General features: G+C 37.2%; 1 protein-coding gene across 1 annotated transcript in view; it reads right to left on the bottom strand.

Annotated features, from left to right (window-relative positions):
- Window positions 1-4235: 4235 nt before the first annotated feature.
- Window positions 4236-25852, bottom strand: part of RELCH (RAB11 binding and LisH domain, coiled-coil and HEAT repeat containing) — an 86767-nt gene continuing 65150 nt past the window's right edge. Inside the window, exons 23-29 of the mRNA XM_075493971.1 lie at window positions 21957-22039; window positions 20955-21018; window positions 19219-19357; window positions 18146-18262; window positions 17019-17107; window positions 12203-12273; window positions 4236-6049 (exon numbers count right to left, since the gene is read on the bottom strand). Coding sequence (XP_075350086.1) covers window positions 5929-6049; window positions 12203-12273; window positions 17019-17107; window positions 18146-18262; window positions 19219-19357; window positions 20955-21018; window positions 21957-22039 — 684 coding nt within the window. The 3' untranslated portion in view covers window positions 4236-5928. The remainder of the gene's footprint in view (window positions 6050-12202; window positions 12274-17018; window positions 17108-18145; window positions 18263-19218; window positions 19358-20954; window positions 21019-21956; window positions 22040-25852) is intronic.

The following is a 25852-nucleotide window of genomic DNA, read 5'->3' on the forward strand; positions in this document are numbered from 1 at the left end:
GAAAGAGTCCCCTAAATCGGGGGGATGCCTTGGGGGGGCAGGTGGGTCGCAGTGCAGCTTCTGAGTATGAGCAACCCATGCACAGAGTCTGTCACGGGGCCAGGGAGAAAGGCTGCCTCATCACCCACCACAGGGAGAGGTCCCTACTATATGATCCAATATGTGGAGCTTTCTACACTGGGCTAAAGATAAAAAAGGTAGAAAAATATCTGCACGCTTTTAGCACAGGGGGCTCTAATTTCATTTGAGGTCTCTAGCTATTAAAATAAATCAATTTTAAAAGCCCTTCTATTATTAAAAAAAAAAAATTCATACACAAAACATGCTGTCAACTTGAAACTGTTTTCTTCCTGTGAAGTGCAAGTTTCCATAGCAGACTATTGCTCAATCTCCCTGAGATTTTCAAATGCACAAATATTTTTCATGACAGAGCAACTATAATGAAGCTCCTTAGTCACAATGGTGTGGTTTACACAACACACCTTTTACAATCCCACAAAAATGTACCAGTGCTGAATGCCTGTCAAAAACCTGAAGTTTGCAGCATTCAAAAGAAAAAAAGCTCACAACCAGCCACCACTGATGTGTCAAATATTTGAAGTACGTGCAAGCACACACTGAACCAATAGGTTATCACCAACCACTGTGGCAATAACAATGCCGACATACTTCTGGAAGGAAATACAAAGTCGTGGTGAATTTTTAACTCCGAATATTTGTTCATGCTTGTAAGAGATACCAAACTGACGACCTCCAAGGCTTAAGTCATATATTCATCCTTAGGACAAGAGCAATACTGGCACGAACTGGGGAGCTTGCACTGCCCAGGATACACCTGTCCTGCCTGGACATGAGTCTTTAAGGCTAGCAAACACCCACCAACCCCTCAGCAGGAGGGCTGAGACCATAACTCCCTTGAAACGCTGTGCAACACCCCATTACCAGTTCCACAGAGCCACCTTGCCATTTTCTCTAACAGCACACTGAACAATCTTGAACTTCTTTGAAAACTCACCAGAATACTAGGATGACTCACACTTCGATCAATAGAGTGCATTCATCCCTCAGCAAAGGATGAAATCTAAATGAAACCTTATTGCCTATTAAACACTACAGCTGCTTCTCCCCCGCCCCCACTTCCCCAATCCCCTTGCAGCGTATTTAAAGAGAAGGTGTAAGATGCCCGGCAGAATGACGCACAGGATCCTACAAGGCACACGCTTCGCTACAGCTGCTGTAACTTCAGCAGGACTCCACTGTACTGCCTCCGCCTCAGCTGCAACTGAGGCTGAAGAGGTTTCTCAGGTTTTGGGGAATGGGAAAAATCTCCATTAAAGCACAGGGCAAAGAGCAGCAGCACAAGACCACAATCACAATAATTTTGGGAATGGCAATATTCAAATACGCTGCAAACAGCCCCATTTGTGTGCACACAGTATTTAAATGGTAGAATAAAAAGGTGGCCTCTGTGGGATAGAAAAGTTGGAGGTTAGGGTACAGACCAGCCTGAAATACAGTGAATGAGGGATGCGGTGAGGAGCACATGCAATACCAGTGCCGGGAAAGGAACCAGACGGACCACTGTCACGGCGTTGGCCTTTACGTCAACTCGCGAGTCACCTTTTCAAGTCACTGACTTCTACAGTGGAACTGCTCATGCTCGAAGTTTCTAGGAACTAGAAATCTTCAGTCTAAGGACGTCTTTCACTACATTGGAAGTATGATGGAAGTTCAAGCTCGGCATGAGGTGCAGATGCCTCCAAAGATACAGGCTGTTTACCACTGACTTGCCCGTTACAAACTCTACAAGCAGAATCATCTTTTCTTAGAGCTTACCTATAAGCATGGAACCTGAGCACCATTAAACCTAAAGGCAGAACACTTTAGACACAGCTTCTCTGGAAAACGATTACTCATTCATGGTTACTCATCAAGATTAGTTAACACATGATATCTTAGCATACAGTACTAACATCCAGGACCTGATTAGCCTACTTACTCAAGAACAGCACCCCACCATGCCTTTGTTGACCAATTTTATCATCTAAAACAAATTGGCTACATAGCCGAATGTGTTTGCTAGAAATGTTAGCCAAATGCACTCAGTAAATCACCAAACCAGTTTTCTTGAAGCCTTATTGCCTGTCACCATACTGCAACCCTGTAATTCATCAGCATTTACATCTGATGCAAGAAATTCTGTGATTCTACCTAGGACCAATGCCATGCCAATCCACTTGCTATATCAGCCTATTAATGATTTTCTGCTCCGTGAAGCTTTGCTGGTACTTCACGGTTTACTTAAATATCAACATCAGTAAGTTTCACAAGGGAAATCACTTAAAACATTTTGAATGCACAATACCCACGTTTAGAACCTGTACTACAGTGTAGAGCCACTTACTCCTGGAACAGAAAAATGCCATTAACACTGTCACAACAGAGAGAACAGAAATATTCCACACTTCTGCTTTTTCTGCACCATTTTGAATCATCTTACCATCCATATGTAGTAATGAATTCCCACAATATATTACAAAAACTCCTCCTTGTTCTTCGCAGCAGATATTTTTCATGGATAATCTTTATCTTTCAATCTTAACATTTTAATTTGCAAACATCAGCTTCCTCAGTTTCTCTAGCCCCGAATCCATTCAAATACTGCTTTTAGTTCTCCCAACCAGAATACACTTTTACATACAGCAATAGCAGCATTTTTTCTCTTCTTGGTGCAAAAGGGGAGTGGGAAGAGACTGACAGAAGAAGAATGTGCAGCTTTTCTTAAGGAGCTCCCTTTATTCACCTTGATTAGAACATCGGAAAAGAGTAATTTGCCTCATTTATAGTTTTAGAAAACAATCTCTTTCATAACAAAATATATGCATAACATCAGTCAGCCTTATGCTTGATCTACAGAAAACATATTTAGATCATGAACACTCATTCAGGCAGCCACGTACCTTCAGCCCACTGATCATCTTTGCTTAAGAGCACAAGAGTCAATCCTTTAAATAAAGATATTAAGATTCTGAAATTTCACTAGGGGCAGCATGAGACCTTCAACATATCCCCTATTGAAAGCCAACAAGTTGTAGAAGTTCGGGCAGAGCTAATAAAGCCAACATTTCCATTTTTTTTACAGAATCCTTATTTAGGCAAAGTCATAAGCAATTGAAGATAACCCTTCGGGAATGAATTGCTTTCCATGCTGGATATCCATCTTCTTTTAATGAAGCATTTTCTCCCAAAAGGTTCATTTAACCTGTTTTTTGTAATAACAGGAGAAAAAAAAAAAAGTTAATTTAAAATATTCTGGTAATTCGTTCCTTTAAAGAGTTCTCTCTTCTGTTTCCCAATCCTGAATGCTACAGTGCCATAGCTAGGAGGAAAAAGAATAATAAAAAAAAAAATCCCCCAAACCCAGACAGAACAACTTCTTGTAATCTTCTTGAAAATCTGTCAATATCTAGTAAACTAATAAACATTTAAAAAACCTCCTGAACCCAACATATACTAACAGAGACCTGAAGTTTAGGAGGCAAAATGCCTGAAAACAACCTGCACAAGGTTTGTTGCCCACACAGAATTTTTTTTTCACCTCAGTAGTTACCGTGCTGGTCTTCCTGGGATTCTCACTCAAATTCCTCCTTGGATCAACTAGGACGAAGTAAAATGCTGACTAGCAAAAGCTAAACTTTGCAAGGGGCTGGAAAGAGTGGACCTAACTGGGCGAAGATGCTACATTTATACTAACAAACCAGAATGTCATCCCACAATCATCCATAGTTAAATTGCTGTCACAGTTTTCTGGCTTGTGCTCATTAGCAGGTTTCCAAACACTGGTTGAAGTTCAGTGTGGGCTAGGAGTCACTCTCACAAGCAGCTGCCCTGCTTTGCAAAGTAGAAGTTTAACCATAAAAAAGTCATGTTGGTCTCATGACTACAGAGCTAACTCTGGCACTGCAACTACTGGAACAGACATAGAAAAGGCGGGGGGGGGGGAAGTGTGGCACAGGAGAGGAGGAGACCCTGCATAAAAATGGAAATAAACCCACATAACTAGAAACCAGAGTGAAACAGGCACATAGAGATAGGAAATTTAGCAAGTTCAGTCTACCATTTGCTATGTAAAAAAAGTTAAGGCTAAAGAATTTCTGCACATTAGACCCCTCTCCTGTAACAGCTGTTTTGATGCAATCATCTTTTTCGGAGAAGACTAGAAGTAACAACACAAGGCAGGTATACAAAACTTTTTATTGACAACAGAACAATAGAGAGGAACGTCACCACTTCCCATTCCTCAGGAATGTCTCCATTTCACAGTCAGTCTGCTAAAAGTGTAATTCCATGTTAACAAGCAACACGAAGGCATGGAGCTGTCTGTAATCTCAAGAAAAGTGTTTCATCAGTGCAGTGTAAAGGGTCCAACAGCGTGCAAGTGTGCAGCAGGCCCTGTCACAACACAAACATGGCAGGCAACTGTATATGTAGAGCCAACAGGCACAGACACAAAGCAGTTAGAAGCCTCAAATTATCTCCATTATTTCCGTCTAAGGGCAATACCTGAAGTGCTACTCCATCCATATTCTGTTTCAGAAGTGAATACTTTCTTCCCTCACTCCTTTTGCTTCCCCTGTCCTCAAAGATGTTAATACTTCCAACTGAATGGTACTGTGTCAGAGAATGCCTGAGCTTTTTATATTTTGCTACCTCATACCAGTTCATGCATGCACTTGAGTTTACTTTCAGAAGCTTCCATTGACATAACGAAGGAAAAAAAAAGTGCTGCATAAGAATAAAAGGATTTAGTTGTTAATGCTTCCTTGCTAAAAAAAAAATTTGGTTTTGTTGAAGACAATCCTTGTAATGTCATTGTTATAAAGTATGTATGCAGTCTACTTAACATTTTAAAGAAACTGCATGTCAAACTCTCTTAACATAACTTCAATTATTCTGAAATTAAATTTGAACTGAGATTCAATCTAAACAACAAAATATCTTACTTTTAGCTTTCACAGTACACAGAACTGCACACTGAGTGCAAGATGAAAGCACTCTTTCTCCTGCATAAGTTTCCTCTGCCTGCAGAACTGTACTGGGACCCCTGTGCAGTACCTTATATATTTATTAACATTTATTAATCTATCATGTTTTTCCTTGACTTAGTGGATGTGCCTCTGGATGTGTAGACTGGTTGTTAAAGTGCTTTAAAATAAAACAAAGACCCCAACAAAAGAAAACATCCCTCAAAAAACCACAACAGATGTGAGAATTTTATCTGAAGGACTTTGTACAGCATTTACAATGTCAGCATAAAGCATCTGAAACATGAGCATTCCCTGCAGACTGATGCACTGCAAGCAGTCTCATATATTAGATTCTGCAATTCCTCTGGATTCAAGATGCACAATACTTACAAAAACAACCCTAGAAGCACAGACAAATGCTGGTGGCTCTTCCTCTTCTTTTTAGAAACATAATAAAAAAATCTGCATTACTCTTTCATAATTTAAATACATAAGTAATCTCCACTTTTATTACTTCATGACAATGACTTCAAATTTACATTATTTTAAGTACCATCATAATAGCTCCATGTATAATACAGATATTTGCTGATATCCTGTCAGAAAATTTAAAAAAAAAAAAACCCTTCCACTATATAAAAAAAAAATATGCTGGAAAGACAAGAACACAGAACAGGGACTTGGTACAGACTATGATTTCAGTTTTATATCAACCACAGTTAACTCAAAATTAACAGATACACAGCGATATTCAAAAGCAGTGCAAATATCTTTGGAGGTTAGAATAAAATTATACTACAAGAACATAAGACAGAAGAAATTAAAAGGCAAGTACTTCAAGTACAGGAACCAGTCTCTGTGAGGTCCATCTTAGTGTTAGCTGGGAGTTCCTTTTCCCATTTTACTTCTTCCTCTGAAACACATTAGCCAACATTGCACCTGATGTAGTCAGCTGGCCCATTTTGTTCAAGAACTTGGTCTTTGTATCTTCACTCACAAGGCTCGCTGCAATGGACATTGAGCTAGGAAAGTAAAAAAAATTTAGTGACATAAGACTATGAAGAAAAAAGAACACTGTGCTGTTATTTGATAAGCAACTACACTATCTTTGCATTTTAGAGGCTTCAGGGTCACAAAAGACCAGTCCATCAAGAAGAACTAAAACACCATCACCACCAACCAAGCCCAAATACACACTGTTAAATGAATTACCATGCCCTCACAGTCCTAGTGAAAAGTTGTAAACTATTTTTGTGCATGCTAGTTTTTGCTACCTTTAGAAGTCACGACATTAACATTGGTTAGCTATTTGGCAATTGCTCTAGTGACAAATACTTCTCTGAAAAACCAGCTTTACCTTCTCACTGGAAATGTCAATCCTTGTTTATTTAATATAACAACAGTAGTACTGGTTCAGACCAAGGATCTATCTAGCCCAAGTGTCCTGCCTCCAACAGTGACCATTAACAGACATGTACGGAAGAGTAAAAGCAAGGTTAGTACAAAACAGTGACCTCTCTCATTAACGTCCAACTCTCTTATTTTCCAAATATTTCTACCTGAGCAGAGTTTAAAATTGGTGTGGACTGTCAATCTAGTAACTCCCAATGAATCTTTATTTTATATTACTTGTTCAGCTTTCCCTTGATCCCCTCGTAAATTTCTTGTAAACCCCCACTCTGGGGCAGAGTCTTACTAGGTCTACCCCTCACTGGGTTAAGAGCTTTCTCCTGGTTGTTGTGAATGTGAGACCTGCTACCTTTGCTTGAGTGTTCCTACTTCATAGGTACTAGAGAAGACAATGGAGAGTCCACAATTTTCTCAGAAATGGGACTAGGAGACAGCACGCAATCAATGCTGAACCTACAAGATGCTACAACTTCGAACATGTTAAGAAATTATCCCAATGCTGCAAAACCAACTGATTTTTTAAATTTTTTAATTTACAGCATATCACATCTGAAGCTCAACTTCAGATAAGTAACTTTAGCATAGTAGGAGTAATCTGTCTCAAGACAGAGTGCAACATGGCAAATGTATGATAGGAGGCATATTAGTAAGTGTTCCATACTTCCTATATTTGTAGTTAAAATGGCAAACATTAGACAGGGCCAATTTTACAAAACATTACCAGTGAAATTCTCTCCTGTGAGCTCACCATGAACTCTGCATTTCAAAATTATACCTAAGATCACAAGATCTGTCTTACTGGCACAGGCCAGCTTCCAGGAACTGACTTTTCAGTCTGCAAGGTTATAAAGAGTTCTGTTAGACACTTTTGCATCAAGGCAGGTCAAGTTGAAGTTAACGCCAAATTGCTTCAACGGAATTTGAGTTATTTCTTCAAAGGTAGCAGGGATGATTTCAGTATTTTTCCCCATTTCATACCAAAAAGAAAGGTGCTTAGTGGTAATAAATTCTCATTCTTCTTAAACAGAGTACTTGAAAAAACAAAAGGGAAGCTTCTCACTAAAGCTGTATTGTGGATTTACAGATAGCTTAATTGTATCATAACTATATCCCCTCAAATGTATCCCCCATCCCTTCTACTTTTTAAGCTGAAGTGACTCCCTGTTTTCTGCATTTCCACAGTGCCTAATGGACCTAGACCCTTCAGGGGCTTTAGGTATGCCTCACATAGCATACCTAAGAGTATCACAAAACATACTCTTAAGTATTTTTTTCAGTACATCTCTTATTAATGGAACAGGTTACTCAAATCAATTGTCTCATTTTAAGTCTTATTATTAGTTGGTATTTTCTGAAAGCTCTGTGAAGTTCCTTATTATCTAATATTTAGTGTTTTAGCATCATTTTATTGAAAGTATGATGTCTGAATTTTTAGTAAAGTTTAAAATTTTGAAAATTGTTCTCAGGTTATTCTCTTTTTAGACAACATCTGATTAAAATTGACATTTTAAAAATAATAATCTTTTAATTCTATTTAGCAGCCAGTGATGAAGATACATAGCTGTCTTAAAATAATTTATAAACTTTTAAAGTGAAATATTTCTTTTGGGGACAATCACATAGCCAGACATCTTTGGCTTGATTAAACATCTACAGTCAACTACGGAATTGCATATTTTCGGTTGACAAAACTTAGCAGGTAAGTTACTACTACTGTAAGATGGATTTCTTGTGCAGTTTCCCCTGATTTCATGATAAAGGGCACGTAAATTATGTAAATAACAGTTTATGATTGCTATCAGCCAGTTTTGCCCCAAAAGTACTTCTGTTACTATACAAATTGAACATTTAAACATAGTAATAAAAGCAATATGAAATCAAATAATTTGAATCTCATGTCTTTAAAAAAAAAATCAGAGAAACCAACAAGGCAATAACATATCTTGTTTCAAACAAGTAGTCCTACAGAAAAGTCCTTGCATTTACTCATTATTTAAAAAAAAAGAAGTGCCAAACAAACCCACAAACAAAAATAATGTGTAAACATCAAATTTTTGACCAGTGTCTAGATGAATTACATGCTACAGAGAGTTCTGCTCCCTGTTTTATGGGGAAGCTTTAGGCCAAAACAAACATTCATGCTAGACATTTTATAAAAATCAGTTTGTAACGTAAGTTGTTACCCAAGATTCAAATACCTTGTTAATTGCTAAAGAAAATGTTTAACAAAAGTGGCTATCCAATATTTAAAAATAAAAGTTTAATCTTTTTTAAAGAAAACTATTTCTGTGGCCCCATATTATTTGACCAACCTTTTCTAACAGTAAGGGCCAAAGACAAGATAAGCAACAGCATCTTATGATTGGTTTTGCATCCAGTTTTGTTTTTGTGCATGCATTCTCATGCTGTTAACAAAAAAGCAGTAATTTATCTCCTAGTTGCATTTAAATCCTTCATCAAATATATATTTAACACTGAAATTAGGAACTGAAATTGGCAAGGGCTTAGCAAGAAAAAGGAGATATTCATGTATATAAAAAGGTAATTTCTTCAGTGGTAAAATATTTCATGTTAATTTTGTACAGTAAAAGATTGCACCACAGCCTGATTTTGAATAAGAAAGGGGAAGGCTAATTAAAGAATGAAGCAACAAATTGTGAAGACTTATCCTTTTCAAATCTTACAGTTTTCAGCAGTTGCATTCTAAAAGAAAATACATTAGATGTTGTATCATATTTGCATTTATCTGTTTCTGCAATGGCTTAATAGGACTAACTGTGATTTCAAAATATTTTCATAAGAGGGATTAAGTAACATGGATCTCTTACATTTAGGTTAACGTCTGCACTGATATAAGCTAAAGCAAGGTAAGTCTAAACCCTACATGAAATAGAAGTTGATAACTCAAACTTTAGCCACACAGGGATGAACTTTAGCCACACAGCTTTGATGAACTAAATAGGTTAAAACATTTGAGAGAGGCAAGAGCACACATTTTTAAAATTTAAAATTTTAAAATGCTCTGAAGAGCACCACTTGAGAATTAGGAGGAGATCAGCCAAGGAATTTTGTTTCATAACCTTAGGTTTCACAGTTCAGTAAATGCAGGTAAGATAATAAGAAACCTTCAGGTTAAGGTTAATGGTGTTCTTTACAGAGGCCAGTTTGATATTGCATACATTTACTATATTCTGGGAGAGAAAAGGTTTCTTTCAGAATACGTTTGCTTGCGAAGGAATTAATTTCATATTTTCTAATGATCTCTCCTAAAAGGCTGTCAAGAAGTTGCTCAAGAAGTGATAAATTAATTTACTTCAAAAAAAAGTTTATCAGACATAAAAGCCTTATCTTACATATTTAGATACATAAACTGTTTTCATTTTTTTCTTTACATCTTCTTTACATCTTTACTTCTTTACATAGTCAAAGTCTGAGGTGGTGGCTTTTTTATTGCACAAAGAATTAAAATGAAAATGAAAAGAGAGTATCGGTTAGTCTGTAGATTAAAAAAAAAAAAAAAATCCATAAAACCCAGACGGGGAAATATTTGTAAAGTAATAGATGCCCGTGTATGCAACTGATTCTAATGAATCAACTTGGTAGTCAAAATATTAAGTCATTGCTTACGTGGAGGGACATCCTTGCACAGGTTGGTTGGTGAGAGTCTACAGCAATTGCTTAGCATCAGGTCTGCAGAGAGTCTGGCTGTTAATTCTGCCCTATCACAATTACCTACTAGGTATCTACTACATAACATACATAGTACAGGGGAGACCTTGATAAAACTAATGCTTACTTGCAAAAAGTAGGATGGGTCTAATGGGGCAACTGGCAAGTTTCTATCTTGCCAGGAATCATTACTGGTAGGTTGTTTTCTGAGGAAATAGTTGGCTTAAGTGCCAACCTTTAATATAGCTGAAGGCAGGCTAAGCATTCACATTTTAAAAATAAAAAGCAAATACACAGCTGCTGAAGAATCTGAAGGATACAGGAAGGGGATGGGCATTCAGAGTATGGCTACTGGGGACACACACAGGTATGCATGCCGGAAAGCTCCATTTAAGAGAAGGCAGAAAGGATAAGGGCAAAAGTACAAAGCTTGAAGAAGTAATATAGTGAAGCCCTGGGAAAAAGCAACAGCATGAATGAATGCATTTTTTGGTTCTTGACTGACTGGCTATTTATGTTGCAAGCAAGGAATATGCCTGTAGAGTGATTAAGCCAAATAAACGTGTTCTTATTCTGTGAATAACTAATATGTCAAAGAAATACCTATTTCATCATGAAAATAGCCACTCAACTGGAATACACTTAGTCAGTACAGTCCCTACTTCATAATATTGCCACATGAACAGGAAAGAGGAAAGAAGGTGACTGACACTGCATTCTTCAGATCTTAAAGGTTTTGTATTTCTCCTCCCTTAGACAGGACTTCTATATGGCTAGACAGAACCAACTACCTTATTAGAACAGATACTCTACAGATTGTAATTTGTTGTAGAACCTGGACATTTTTAGTCTTAAAATTATTTCACTTCCAAAGTCTAAAGTTCACTTCTAGTGCACCTTTAAGAGTTGACCTGATGCTCATGTCTCAAATGGATTCAGTTCTTACTACACTCCATTCATTATCAACTACACCAGTAAAGAGGCTAATTACCACTAGTAAAGCCTGAGATATTTTCTTTGGTGCATGAGAAACTGACTCTTTCCACACCACGTCTCTTCTGTTCAATTCTTGCACACCTGTCCTATTTCAGTCATTCTCAAACTACCGGTCACTTCCAGGATTTTGCCTGAGCTCTTCCAAGAAGTAAATTCTATCAATGTGTTACAGATATGGAAGCATAACAAACAAGTTTCAGTAATTGTCTTGATTCCCATGGCAAGGTATCAGGACTGAGGACAGATTTTTCAGATACCTACTGTCTCTTCCTGGCAACACTGCTAAGGATTTATTAAGTTATATAATAACCCATGAGAAGTTACCTGCTGGTATGCCATTCCAGGCAACAAGCAGGCAAAAGAACACATACACCTCATCATAATGATGCTCAGCTTTCCAAATTTGTGGGTCTGTTAGCTTCTTTTGTTATCAGGAGAGACACACACACATACGATACTACACGAGGCGAACTGAGGCGTATACACTGCGTGTCTGATGCCTCACTGGAGAGCTGGGTTTACTGTGCATTTGTAGAATGGGTGTTTTACTGAAGTGCAACATAGGTAGCATTTTCCCAAAGCCAACGTATTTACTAAACAGCATATTCACACAGGTAGGTCAGTTTATACACTGGAGAAACTGTTCTCGTGTGCACTAGCCACATGCAAGCAAAGACAGCAGCCTGGAGCAGGTCATTACCACAACCAGAAAAATTCCTTCAGCCTGCAGGCCACCCCCATGAAAAAGAGTTGCAAGGTGCGTGCCACATGCATTACTTGAAGGCCAAGCACTCCCTGCTTTCTCAGATTCAGGACAGAAATTCAATTACTGCTTTAAAGGGATAAAAAATTAAGAAGAAAGCAACATGGGAAAACAAGAACGTCATTGCTACGATACAAATAAAAATCTGTTGTCCTGTGTTTTACACTGGAGACAGAAACAACCACAAACTGAATTAAAGATAGTTCCTAAAATCTGCTTTCAAATACAGAATATGTCAGTGCGGGATCTCTGGTCACAAGCCCTGGACACCATTATGGAATAGACTCTGCAGAACATCAATCTGGAGGCACAGAAAAAAGAGAAGTGGAAGTCTTACCCCTGCGGTTCTTGGACAGTCTTGTTTTCCACTTTCTGTTCACACTCTTTTATCATGGAGCTTAAAATAACCTAAGACACATAAGGAAGAGATATACATGACATTTTTTCTTTTGCATTAACACTTCATACAAAATCTACTCTGCAACTAATTCTGACATTAGCAGAACTATTTAAATTTTTCTCTGTTGTTTTTCAAGTGTATTTAAATTCCAGCAATCTGATAATGCCTTGTGGCTAGAAACAACAAAACCATTCAAAATACTTTAAGGAAGAAAATGTTTTTGAAGTAGTTACAGGAGTTCAAGACTCCCTCCTGCTTCCCCTGGCTTTTTAAAATAGAGCTAAAGCAAACTCACTTCTGTGACGCACCTCCTTATCTTCCTTTTTTCAAACAATACTTTTATTTATTACCAATTAAGTTTGACATGCATTCATCTTCCCTCTATTTTCCTTTGGAGACTTTTCAACTACCTTTTAAAATTCATATATTTACCGATACTATGCATGAAAGGAAAAGCAAGGAAAGAGAAGAAAAAAGTGTGATGGCATCCTGAGACAACAACTTAATGGAAAGGAAGTGCTAAAGCAAACTTGGTATCATTTCACTGGGGTCTTCCAGGGTTTCTATGAATCAAGGCTTTTTTCCTTTACTTAAGCAATTGCAGCGTTAAAGGTTTCTGCAGAATATTTAAGACTAAAAACACCCCCACACTGACATTTTACATTTCCCCAGCATACCAAAAATAAAAGAATGTTTCCCAATAGCAGGCTTTGAAAGAAATCACAGAATTCATTGGATAGCTATATAACTCCCTGCCCTGTCCACAACAGTACTGTTTTAACACATTAAGACAAAAGCATTTGAAACACTTAGGCAAAACAGTTGCAATACAGAGTGTGAAACTATAAAATTATGTATATATATACACACACATACACATACCCACTGCATAAATGGAAACTTTCTCTGCTCACAGCTCAGGAGAAAGCTAAGCACTCCGAGACACTAAACTTAAAATCTCAAAGCTACAAGCAACTCAAATTAGTATTGTCTTACCAAAACCTGAATATATGCAATAAAGGAAAAAACCTAATTTCAATCTTTAAAATACAGATCAGTCACTAATGGTTACTACCAACTGATAACTATTTTAAAAATGTATTTATACACATAAAAAAGCTGGTTTCTGTCAGATCCCTAGTAGACAGCTGCAGCAAAAATATCCTTTGAAACCATTTATTAGACTGATAAGATGTGGCCCGGCCTGCAGATCTGTGCCACTGTTCACTCTTTCTCCAAAAGTATTACTTCAACATTTGAAACAGTTTGGGTAGCAGGTGTTATATACCCTTGAATGTTTCAGAAAGCAGCATTCAAACCTGCATATGAATCTAACATGACTACAACTCCTACTGCTAAATTTGCTGTCCTTCATTTGCATAAAGTATTATGCAAGTACTTAAACTCGGGAGTACAGAGGTACAAGAGAAATGCATTCAGAATTCAAGTGAAAAAGCAAGTTTTTCTTTCTTTATCAAAAGAAAACTGAAATTTCTAAGCACAGCGGCCATAATTTTTGTTACTTAGCATTTCTACCTGTGCATTGGAGCAATTATACATTTTTGCGCATCCATCTCAATCTAGATGTTCCAAATATCAACAATATGAAGTCTTGATCAAGGGGGAGAATAATTCAGCAAGGACCCAGAATCATTTGAATACTGGGATGAAGCCACCATCCACTGCACAGCTCCTTCTGAGAAGGCTGCATAATTCTTGGATGAAGTGGAGCAATTCTTCCCTCTTCCCCAAATTAATTTGTCTTAAAGTTCAGGGTGAAACAGAGGAAAGGTATAAATATAGTATCATACGGCAATTTTACATTATGATATTGCACGTACTGCTCACATCTATTCCCTTGTGTTCTCTTTGTTTGGTCATAGGACTGACTATGAAATCGTTTAGACCTCCTTTAAGAGAGACATTTGAGAGATGTAACTCTACATTTAGAGACATTTAAGAGACATAACATGCTTAAATATTAAAAACAATACTGCAGATGGACTAAATGTTTTTATGAAGTACTAATTATATCTTACTATCATGCAACTCAAAATCCAATTATTCTGAAAAGCAATAGAAGGCAAGTGGAGAAGGGGGAAGAAGGGACTTGACATGGAATTAGAGATGCTGGCAAAGTATCTGAAATGGCTGCACAAGGTGAAATGTTTATTTTAAAGATGAGAGGGTCTGGCTTAAATGCCCAACGTGCACTTTTGTTTATATGAATGAAAGGAAAGCAAATATGCAGGATAAGTGGTAAATGCTGCCTGACAGGATCACAAGCCAATTCCACAAATGTTACATTTCCAAGATAAGCGCAAACTCTGTACTAATGTTAGCCACAAGAGCTAAGGCTCTGTGAATACGAAAATGTGTTTTTGTAACTGATATGCCATTTGGATCGTGAATAACACCACAGTGACCAAAATAATGAGAAAAGGGTTAATTCTGTTTATGCAAATGTCTAACTATTTGAAACAGTAAATCACGTTTACTTCAGAAAACATAATTTTAAGACAGAAGGCTTGAAAGCCAGACATGAGACCTAAGCGGGCCTCAGAGGTCTCTATCATGGTGCCTACAAACATCCTGTTGTAGCAAGGAGCTGATTAAGTTTTCTAACCCACTGGAGCAGGAGTAAATATTTTAAATTTATGTTTCTCTCTGGCTAAAAAAAAATAAAGCACTTGGCATCATGCCTGAAGCCAATTAATCACAGTGATTCAGAACGTGGTAAAGGAAGATCGAGAGCTGTCTTTATTTATTTATTTTTAATCCTATTTAAGCCCTCAGTTTCTTCTCTGGCTACAAGACTCAAACTCAAATCAAATAAGCTCTTTTGTTCTAATTCAGGGCATCTTTTTAACTGACTATGCCCTTAAACCTTAGAAGTTGCACTAACTACTATACAAAAATGAAGTATTAGTATTTGCATCATTAGTGATACAAATTAGTGAATATGATAGAACAAAGAAAATCAAACTAAATCCAACTTTTGCCTACTGCAGCTTTCAGATATATTCTTAGCCTTCCCAAAACACAATACATCTCCCAGCTCACTGAATACAGAGTATCATCAATACCAGATCTCCTCCAGTGCTGCCTGTGATAAGGAAGTGCAATTCTGTTGCCTTTGACTGATGCTCAGGTCACTACTGTCCCTTCTGACTCAGACCTCTGAGGTCAGATTCTTTCCCTTTAGGTCTGAAAGTTCCTCAAATAAATTCACCTCCAGTTCCATGTATTGTAAATTATATAAAATAATATAATAATATACAGAAGATAAAAGAATGAGACTATAGGCTATTAGATTGAAAATATAACTGGAAGAAGGTACTTTGTTACTGAGTATAAGGACTTAGAACTCCTAGAAGAATACAGTCGTCTTAAGCCACTTTTGCAAACATAAGGAAAAACACTTTTCTCAAGTACAAAGTAATCCATGAAAGTGCAGTATTAACCTTCAAAAACCAGAAAGATGTTCCTTCGTACATTTTGATTAAATCTTTTCCCCCATCATGTGAAATGTTCATACTGTCAAGATTTTCCCAATATGCAACTAAACTACGTCTCTTGTTTTCAGCTACTGACTTAATATCTGTGTGTTTCAATCTCTGTTAGTGTTCATCCTCAAGTATTTACAAAAAAGCGCATAGACATACGGCCAAGATTTTCAAGCTTCTCAGGTCAGCTTCTCCTGCTCACTCTTCTCTTTTGCTACTTTCTGTAAGCTCCTTCTACCAGAGAAGATCTTGTTAGCTTCCATGTTGTCCTGTCTGCTTATTATAATCTGCTTTTTAGAATTCACAGAATCACAGAATGGTTGAGGACAGCAGGGACCTCTGGAGGTCATCTGGTCCAACCCCCTCCTCAAGAAGGGCCATCTGCAGCCAGTTGCCCAGGACCATGTCCAGGTGGCTTCTGAGTATCTCCATGGATGGAGACTCCACAACCTCTGGGAGCAACCTGTTGCCAGTGCGCAGTCACCCTCACAGTGAAAAACTGTTTCCTGATGTTCAGAGGGAACCTGCTGTGTTTCACTTTGTGCTCACTGCCTCTCGTCCTGTCACTGGGCACCACTGAGAAGAGCCCGGCTCCATCCTCTTTGTACCCTCCCTTCAGGTATTTATATACACTGATAAGATCCCCACCCCGAGCCTTCTCTTCTCCATGCTGAATAGCCCCAGCTCTCTCAGCCTCTCCTCCTGGGAGAGATGCTCCAGTCCCTTCATCATCTTTGTGGCCCTTCGCTGGACTCTCTCCAGTAGGTCCATGCTCCTGTACTGAGGAGCCCAGAACTGGACACCGTACTCAAGATATGAAGTGCATCCCATGTATTTCAGGACTATACTTTCCTCATCCTTGCCGATCATTTCTCTCCTGCACCCCACCAGTTTTCATCTGCATTTTCTTGGATAAATTGTGGCCATTGATTTTAGTGTATCCTTGTTTTGATGAAAAAACAGATGGCAAAAACAGCTCCTTTTTTTTCAGTCTACAAAGATCTGTGTTTCTACATGCATTTCTGACAGTTCAGTATTTCTCTGCAAAGGTCCTTGGCTTAGAAATATATTTTAAGAGATTTTACTGTTTTTTAAATCATGTGACCTATTCCTTATCAAAAAAACCCTCAATGCTATGTTTTGATATGACTCATGAGTAGCTCTCCTTAACTTTTGGTTTTAAATACTATTACATTTCAACTTTTGCTGCCACCTGCATCTCATACTCAGTAAACATAGCTGCTCACCTCATGCTCTGGCGAGAGATGTTCCATGTCAGTTCGTAAACACTTAAGTCCCGGTAAAAAGTGATTGACCATTAAGTCCTCTGAAATAACTAAAAACCAGGTTGTTAAGGTATTATAAGGATTGTCTTCTGAAATTATACAAATTTTTTTTCTGTCTTCTGATAATGTTATTCTACTGAACACAGGGACAAGCTACAACAGCAAACCCCAAGAAAACAGAACAGCATTTGGCACTTCATGACTAATAAAGAAGAAAAAAAAATCTTAAACATATTTAACTTCATGTATTTCATACATCCATACCATTCTTTTCATATTTTTCTCAATTTACTGGTTAAAATCAAGGGCTTTGTTTTTGTAGCCTTTTTTTTACGTATCTATCAGTTCCACTGTATTGGGTCTGGCTGAGATGGAGTTTATTTTCCCCATAGCAGCCCTCATAGTGCTGTGCTTTGTGTTGGTGGCTAGAAAGGTGTTGATAACACACCAGTTTTTTGGCTACTGCTGAGCAGTGCTTGCAGAGCATCAAGGCTCTCTCTCCGACATTCCCCCCTCACCAGTAGGCTGGGGGTGGACAAGATCTTGGGAGAGGACATAGCCAGGACAACTGACCCAAACTGACTAAAGGGATATTGCATACCATATAACATCTGCAATAAAAGCTAAGAGAAGCTAAGGGGGGGGGGGCATTTGTTATTACAACGTTTCTTTTCCGGAGCAACCGCTACGTGTACTGAAGCCCTACTTCTTGGGAAGTGGCTGGACACTGCCTGCTGATGGGAAGTAGAGAATAAATCTTTTGTTTTCCTTTGCTTCCATGTGTGGTCTTTGCTTTTGCTTTATTAAACTGCCTTTATCTTGACCTCTGAGGTTTTTTTCCACCTTATTCCTCCCCTGCCCCCCAAGCCCTCCTGCTGAGGAGGGGAGTGAGAGAGCAGCTTGGTGGGCACCTGGCATCCAGCCAAGGTCAACGCACCACATCCACCTTCTGTGAAAACTTCTTCTTTATACTGAGCAGATCATATTTTACATCACACATTCAAAGACAAACTTAGTTATTTCTCAAGTATTAATCTCCTCCCCCCACCAGAGAATTAACAGCTAAACTTCTCCTAAAAAAAGGATACAACAACAGGAAAGAGCACTGTAGGCTTCAAACAGGTGGGTAGCGATATCCAGTCTCTTTGAATCCACAGACTGCTGGTTGTTGACCAAGGCTAACTTGTGCAAGTGTGGAATAACAACTGTAAAAGTAAACACTGGAATAAGTATTTGAAATTGCTTTCTGTAGACTTGCTTAGCATGAAACAGTTGCTAAGTGGCAATCGCAGGCATCTGAAGCATCACACATCAGTGTGGAATAAGAACTGCAAATAATGGCTTTGGATGGGACTGCCCTTGCGGATTTAACTGATCAACTCAAACTTGAAATAAAACTGTGGTAACACCACCTAAAATAAAAAGGTACCTGAGAGTACCTTTGAAATAGTAAGAGTTTACAGAAAATATTTTGCAACATTATTACACTCCTGCTGCTAAAGCCATCTAAAATATGCTTCTATTTTATAAATACAGCTGATAAGCTAGTGACAAGAGACATGCATGTGATGAGAAATCTTCACTGACTATAGAGTAAGCCTACATAATGAGTTTAGCCTGCTAAACTAGACGCCTGCAGTTGGGAGGCATGATAGCTCCTCATGTTTTTTCACAAGTATCTTTAAGACAGTCTAACAATCGACTTTCCTCTTCTATGTGCTTTACATTTCAGGGCCATGAAAAAAGTGGTTTTGTTAATCTGGGATGCACTTACGTTTAAGATGTGTGAATACTTGAAATTTATATGCCAGCAGGGGGTGAAGTAATGGGGGACTGGGGGAGAAGGCGGCATTTTACATGTCAAGTAAATAAAAAAAAAAGCCAACTTCAAATTTGCTCTGCAGCAAAGTGGCCAGTCCCCTCCGGCTCTGAAATCATTCATTGCCGTGTGCTGGTGTTCTATATACACGCCGATGTTAGGTAAAGTGAAAATTATATTAGCAAAGTCTTAAATACTGGGACATATCAAACTCTGAAAACAAGAGTTTTCATCAAACTTTTTGTAAAGACAAAAAAAAAAAAAAACCCCCGATATAACCAGCATACTGTTAGCTTTGCGACAGAAAGAGGAAGACTGCATCTTCCCACTGATGCAACTTACATTCATCTCTAAATCTGGGCTCAGCATTAGGTCCAACTCTTCTGAATGTTTTTATAATTTCTGTATGTAGAGAATGTTGGTCTTGATATTGAGGGTCCTCCAGGAAAGATGCCAGCTGCATTTTTACTCTTTCCAGAAGCTTAAATATTCCCAGAGAAATAAAAGTACACAAAATAATGAAGGTGCTAGAAACCATTATGGTCAGGTCAGTTCAGAGTATGTCTATAATCTTCCATATTTCAGGTGGTAAACCTTGGACCTTCTGTTAATTTACAGGTTTTTTTCTGACAGGATGTTCCAAACCCTTTGATGCAGCTCTACATTTTAAAGACTGTTAACAGTGTTTTAATCTGATCTAACTACAGACAGGTGCTTCCACATAGCTGGTCTTTCCTCCTGAGGTTTCCTTGGTTTTGATACTTGCACTTTTTACCTGCTATTAAAATTTCCCTCCTACTATTAATATCTTTGGAATTTTCCTGTTTAATTAGAACTGAATTCATGTTATTTTTTTTGTAATATAACTCAATTACTACGCTGAAAAATTTTCTGCCGAGGACAGAGATGCAAAAGTAAGCATCATAAATATCAATGGAATTAAAAAGATTTCTTCAACTAAAGGCTAGAAAAACTGAAAATACAAATATATCTAAGATGACATAAGTATTGAATTTGCAAAGTTGTAAAAATAACATTTTCTGATACTGCCTTCCAAAATGTATCACCTCTGTACTCTAAGGCTTATTATAATTAGTGCAATGGATACAGTAATTTTTTGTGTGGTTACAAAACAGTATTCTTCCCAAACTAATTATAGGCATGCATTCCAAGCTACAAAATTGTAACTTATCCATCTTCCAAGTACTTGTGAGTCATCACTGACTTACTCACATTTCCTCAAACACATTCTTTTAGAATATGTTGAAATTACAGGAAGAATGCAAGCTCCGCAAAAAGATGCAAGGACTTTGAGAAGAAATTTGATTGTACAGTTATTACATAAACCAAAATACAGTATTTCTACTGCTTACAGCAGAATCCTGAGTGTCTTTTTCAGAAGTCTGATCTATTACCAAAGTTCTGTAATGTAAAAAACAAGGAGGAATTGCATATCTATATTATCCTCAAGGATTATTTCAGTTATGTCACTATGATGTCTTTTAATGCCATCTTGGACACCATGGGCTAATCCAGCAGATATGACAAGAACGACAAGAGACATGTGCCCTTCTACAGCAGTTGGAAGCCAAGCAGGATATCCTAAAGCATCTAAAATGGTACAATATACTTATGTGGAGGTAACTGAATCCCACCATGACTTTTTGGTTAGCATTTTAAAGTAAAGGTATTTTATTTGAAAATAATGGACTGGGATTTCTCAACTGTATTGGAGAATGTTTTAAAATGCATTTTGAGCATGGGATTTCCCATCTTCTAGAACAGGCCTCCCCCTCTACATATCTGTTTTTCTTTGTTTATGCTTGGTTTGATATTTAGAAGGAAATGTTTTTATTAGTTAAAAGAGGGTTGGTTTGTTTCCAAAAAAAGAAAAGGAAAAAACAAAAAAAGACCACTGCAAAACTGGAAAGCATTTTGGAAGAGGATATAACAAAGGAAGAAATAATTTATAAGCTGCCTTTTTTTTTTTCTCCAAGTTCATTAATAAATTACTGGATTTATAAAAAAAATCACCTACTAATGCTACAAAAACAATAGCCTGACAACAGGTGTCTTACCTCTCTCTGAGTAACAGTTTCCATGATGGTCCCAAAAGCAGGAATTGTTGCAATCCTTACTGAACTACAACAGAAAAATAAAGTCTTTAAGAGGTATTAAACATTAAGAATAAAATTAATTAAAAATAAAGCAAAGTTAAAAAATTAGTACTTTAAGATACATTAGTTTCTAGCAATGACAAAACAAAAAAAGCAGACCAGGAAAAAGACAGACATGATTAACTCAAGGTCTCAATCTGAAACTCACAATTCAGGATCACTGGACAAGGTAACAAGGGCTGGAGCAACCCGCTTGTCAACTAAGGCTTCACTCATGCCTCGAAGAGTCAGCTGTAAACCAGTCAACATGCAATGAAAAACGGTTTGGTAAACTTGAAGAACTAAGTTAGCTGTGACTGAGGATGGGCAGGCAGACTCTTGGGGTTTTTCTTGGTTTAGTCACCCACACAAGACATTAAAACAATTAAGATGCTATTCATGCTGTAGCACTTATTAGTAACAACCTGTTAGTGAGATTAGCAAAGCATCCCTCCTTAGCTTGAAAGAAATATCACATCAGAATGTTCAGGAAATTAAGTACTACGGTTGTCTATCAGAAATTAGATACAGCCAAAACTATTTTGCATTTCAGTAATGCAGATGATATTTAATTTTGCAGTAGTAAAGATGATAGCATTACAGAACATATTAATAACCAGCTTTCTGCTAGAAATAAAGTAAGCAAATTTCAAAACTGAGAACATGATTAAATATAAAAAACCCATAAAAATTAAATTACATTGATTTAAGTTTTCTATTTAAAAAGTTTATTCAGCAGTTTTATCCAGTTTAGTTCTAGGTGTTGCAGTAAACCTTTGTATTTACAATTAAGTTATTTTAAAGTTACATTTGTTTAAAAGTAATTCAATTTTTGTTCAGCTGGAATAAGAAACAGAACTGATGGTTATTTCTTCCTAAGTATTAAGAGGGATGCTAGGTATATAAGACAGTCAGGAAACTTACATTTCAGGGTCACTGGAGAGAGTAATGAGAGCAGGAACAACTCTCTGAGCTACCAGAGTTTCATGTACCCCCTTCACCAACAGCTGAATGGTCAGGAGCAGGGGGGTATCACAGGTGATGCACGGAAAGAGCGAGCACAGTATCATGGGAAGAAGAACGGCACAACCAAGAGAGAGAAAGAAAAAACACAAAAAGCAAACCAAAATTAGAAGCTAAGCAAATACTTCTACGCTAGTGCTTCATATATGCAAAGGCATGAAGAAAGCTGAAGTGGGCTAGCAATCAGCACAAACCTGACAAATTCAACAATATGATGATGTTTTCTCCTTTTTCAGCTATTTTAAAACTTGAAGGCTCAAAACTTTAGCAATTAATTATGTATTATAATTGAAATACTAATATAATTATGTTTTATAATTATACATATAATTATGTATTATTAAATACTAAAGCGATGCCAATTTGAGTTTGACAGTTTAATCTAAATGCCGTTCCTAACTCAATGGAATGGCATTTATTATAGTAGGTGCCTGTCACATGCAACATAGATGTCTTTAGCTAGGCCAAATGCACGTAGTTTTCCCGCACTGAATGATACCTTTCAGACCTTTTACAATGTGACAAACAGCACCGTCCCTGATGCCACTAAGCTCTCCTCAAAGTGCTTCAGGACTATTTTAGATTTAACCACCATCCAAGCAGTATGTGTGTGAAACTTCCCAAGTTTCCATTGCTGGTCTATGCAGGTAGAAAATGGAGAATCCTTGGATTATCCATAAAATGTATTTCACCAAGTCATTTTGCAAATCAAGGAAAAGATATATTTGTTGCAATACATCCCAAATGTTAAAAACAGAGATCACGGTGAAATTTATTACCCATAAAAATGTGGAAATTGTTTGAATTTAGATGTTCCCAGATGATTTTTTTTTTTACATTACTTATGTAGCTACACAGAAGCATACATTTGCTGCATAAGTAGCAGATGCCCTTTACATGTTTTCTACATATGAAAACCTACTAATTTTCAAAAATGACAAGTTCCAAACTGTCTCCATATTCAGCAAAACAGGTTTTTTTGTGTGCATTAACAAAAAAGGGAAAGCCTTGATATTTCCCTGTTGTATCTCATATAAGGAAGTCTGCATATATTTGCTGGTTTTAAGAGATAAACATAAAAAGCTTATCAGTAGTTTCTGTGAGAAATTTGAAATGTCTTTTTAATGTATAGCTATATTCTAATTACTCAAATTACATCATGAACACAAATTAAATTCTATGCTTTTCTCCCCAGCAGTGCAACAAGAGAACACCTAAGATCCACAGGGCATGGGGAAAGCAGTATCTGTCAGTATATCATGCAGTACTAAAAGCAGGCAATATTTACTCCCTCTAACTAGAGAAGGTTTTACATTCTGCTATTTGTTTGAGCACTCCTGCTTTACTAACTCTGAATTTAAAACAAAGTAAACTGTGAAAAACTGGAAGGAACCTGACTTTCCAGAAGCCTTCTATACAAAGCAGTAATTTTTATTAAGCAATATTTGTGTATGCATGTACATATGTATGCACGTACATGTGTGCATGCATAGGTGCGCGCATACACTGAACATATGGCGGCCTTACAGATAGTAACTGGAGAAGAATGGGGAGAGAACTGTTAAGCTGTGTAAGAACGTATGCATTATTGCTGCAAAGCACCTGGATGGGGAAGCTGCAACTTCCTATATTTGTTATTCAGAAAGTATTAGGAATGTCAGTTCAACTACTACATTTTAACGTTAATACATTTCTTGATTATTTACAGTGGCAACAACTTAAAGTGCTGATGTGTTCAGCTTATGGGCTACACTTCAAACAGCTGTTATGGACATAGCTCACTGTTTGACTAAGATGATCTTACTCTCATATAGAGATTTACCAATTTTCCCATTGATTAAAATAGAGAATGCTTACTATTTTCAATTTTGAACAAATAGGGACTTGAGTTTTCTTTACTAATCTTAATTTTGAGAAAAGCCTAGAGGTAATGTAGTGCTTTGAGGAAAAAAAAAAAAAAAAAGCTTGGGATTTGTATAATTAGCAAACAATTGAGAATTATCTCAGCTTCATGACTATGTGGGCTGCCACACTTCTAATTATGGTAAAGCATCATAAACAGCATCGTTCTGTCTTACAGAAAATAAAACATGCTTTATAAGTCAAGTGTCATTCTGAAGATAAGTGTTCCTAGCCTTGAACCTAAGCAGACCAACAAAGCTTAACTCAACTATGCGCTTCATGTTCAAACCAGCAGCAGTCAAATCTGTTTGCATCAACATTCAAATGGGAAACTACTGACTGAAAACTAACACAAAAGCAACATAAACAGCTGGATGGGCAAAGCCACATAGCAGCATGTAAGGTTACAGTGAGACAGACAACACAAATTTGTATCCTGTTTTGATTCCTCTAGATCAACGTGTGATCGTTACTTATGCATATTACACCTTAAAAATGGCAGCATAGAGCTTCCTGCCTCCAAAGAACAGAAGGGGTAGAATGGCTCCAAATCACTTCAGTGTCCTTTCAATCCTTAACAGACTGTAAAGGTTTGGTAACCCAGTCTGGCAGGCCCAAATCACAGTAGTTGCTGTGCTGCTGTACAGCCCACTGTGCTGCTAAGAATCTTTATAGTTCTCATATACCTGTCCTGCAGGTGACATACTCTTTATCTTATTATCTAATCACTGGGCTTCGCCATTCAGCGGTCTCTGAGATGTCAGAAATTCCTTGAATAAAGGAATCTTCCAAAAGTGAAACCAACTATTACCACCTCTTTACACGGGTGACTTTCCAAATTTACATATTGCCATGTATAAATATGTATGCTATGGCTATCAAGGAAGTGGCAATATGATACTATTTTCAAGTGAGACAAGTGTCTGCAACAAGTTGCCTATGCTTTAGTAAAAACTGAAGTATTCTAGGAAACAAGCAGTCAAATAGCATGCAGGACTGCCTAAAAATAATCAACACGCAGTTGAATTTGAAAAGAAACTGGAACCAAGACAACAGCCCTTTGTAACTGAGGTCTTTCACATGTTTGGCTAATGACTATTTTTTTTTAAAAAAAGCTTATTATTACAAATATAAAATATAAGCAATGTTCTTGTTAGATTAAAAAAAAAAACAAAAAACAAAAAAAAACACCCAAACAACTCAAAAATATTTTAAGGGTGACCAAAAATTGCCATCTCCTTTTTAAAGGGAGAGTAGAAAAAAAACAAAGACAAGGTTGGATGTTTTCAACTGAAGTCTCAGGATCTGTCTTAAAGTCGTTGCTTAGTGCTTTATCTGCAATGACTTGCAGAGTTGTAGTAAAGAACACTAATCATTAAGTGCTCTTTTTTCCGAGGCAGACTTGAGATTGTTTTTGCAAATGGATACAATGTGGCAGGTTCAGCTACCGGTCTACTGCAAAGCTATCCAAATGAGTCAAATGTGGAAGAAACATACATACACACACAAAAGGACTGTGATAGTGTGATTAGCGGTATGTCTAACATGCAAAAAAGAAAAAAAGAAAGGTAATCTCTTTGTTCAGCAAGTCCCAGAGTTTTTGTATATGCCTTTTTTAAATTAACACTTGATGAAAAAAAGGCATGATGTGGAAATAAAAGCAAACTTATTAGATAAATGTAACAGTCTATCCTGAACAAATTTATCGATATAAAGATGAAGCTGTCACTATGTGGCAAGTAAAGTAATCATAAATTTTCATTTTTACAAAAAATACAAAATCGGTTAAATGTATATTTTTACCACCATATTTGGCACCAATGGAAACTAGTTTGAATTACAATGCAAATGCATTGTACGAGTATACACAATAAGTCTTGAAAAACTGATAACTT

The sequence above is a fragment of the Mycteria americana genome, chromosome 2 (assembly GCF_035582795.1).
Source record: "Mycteria americana isolate JAX WOST 10 ecotype Jacksonville Zoo and Gardens chromosome 2, USCA_MyAme_1.0, whole genome shotgun sequence".
Lineage (NCBI taxonomy): Eukaryota > Metazoa > Chordata > Aves > Ciconiiformes > Ciconiidae > Mycteria > Mycteria americana.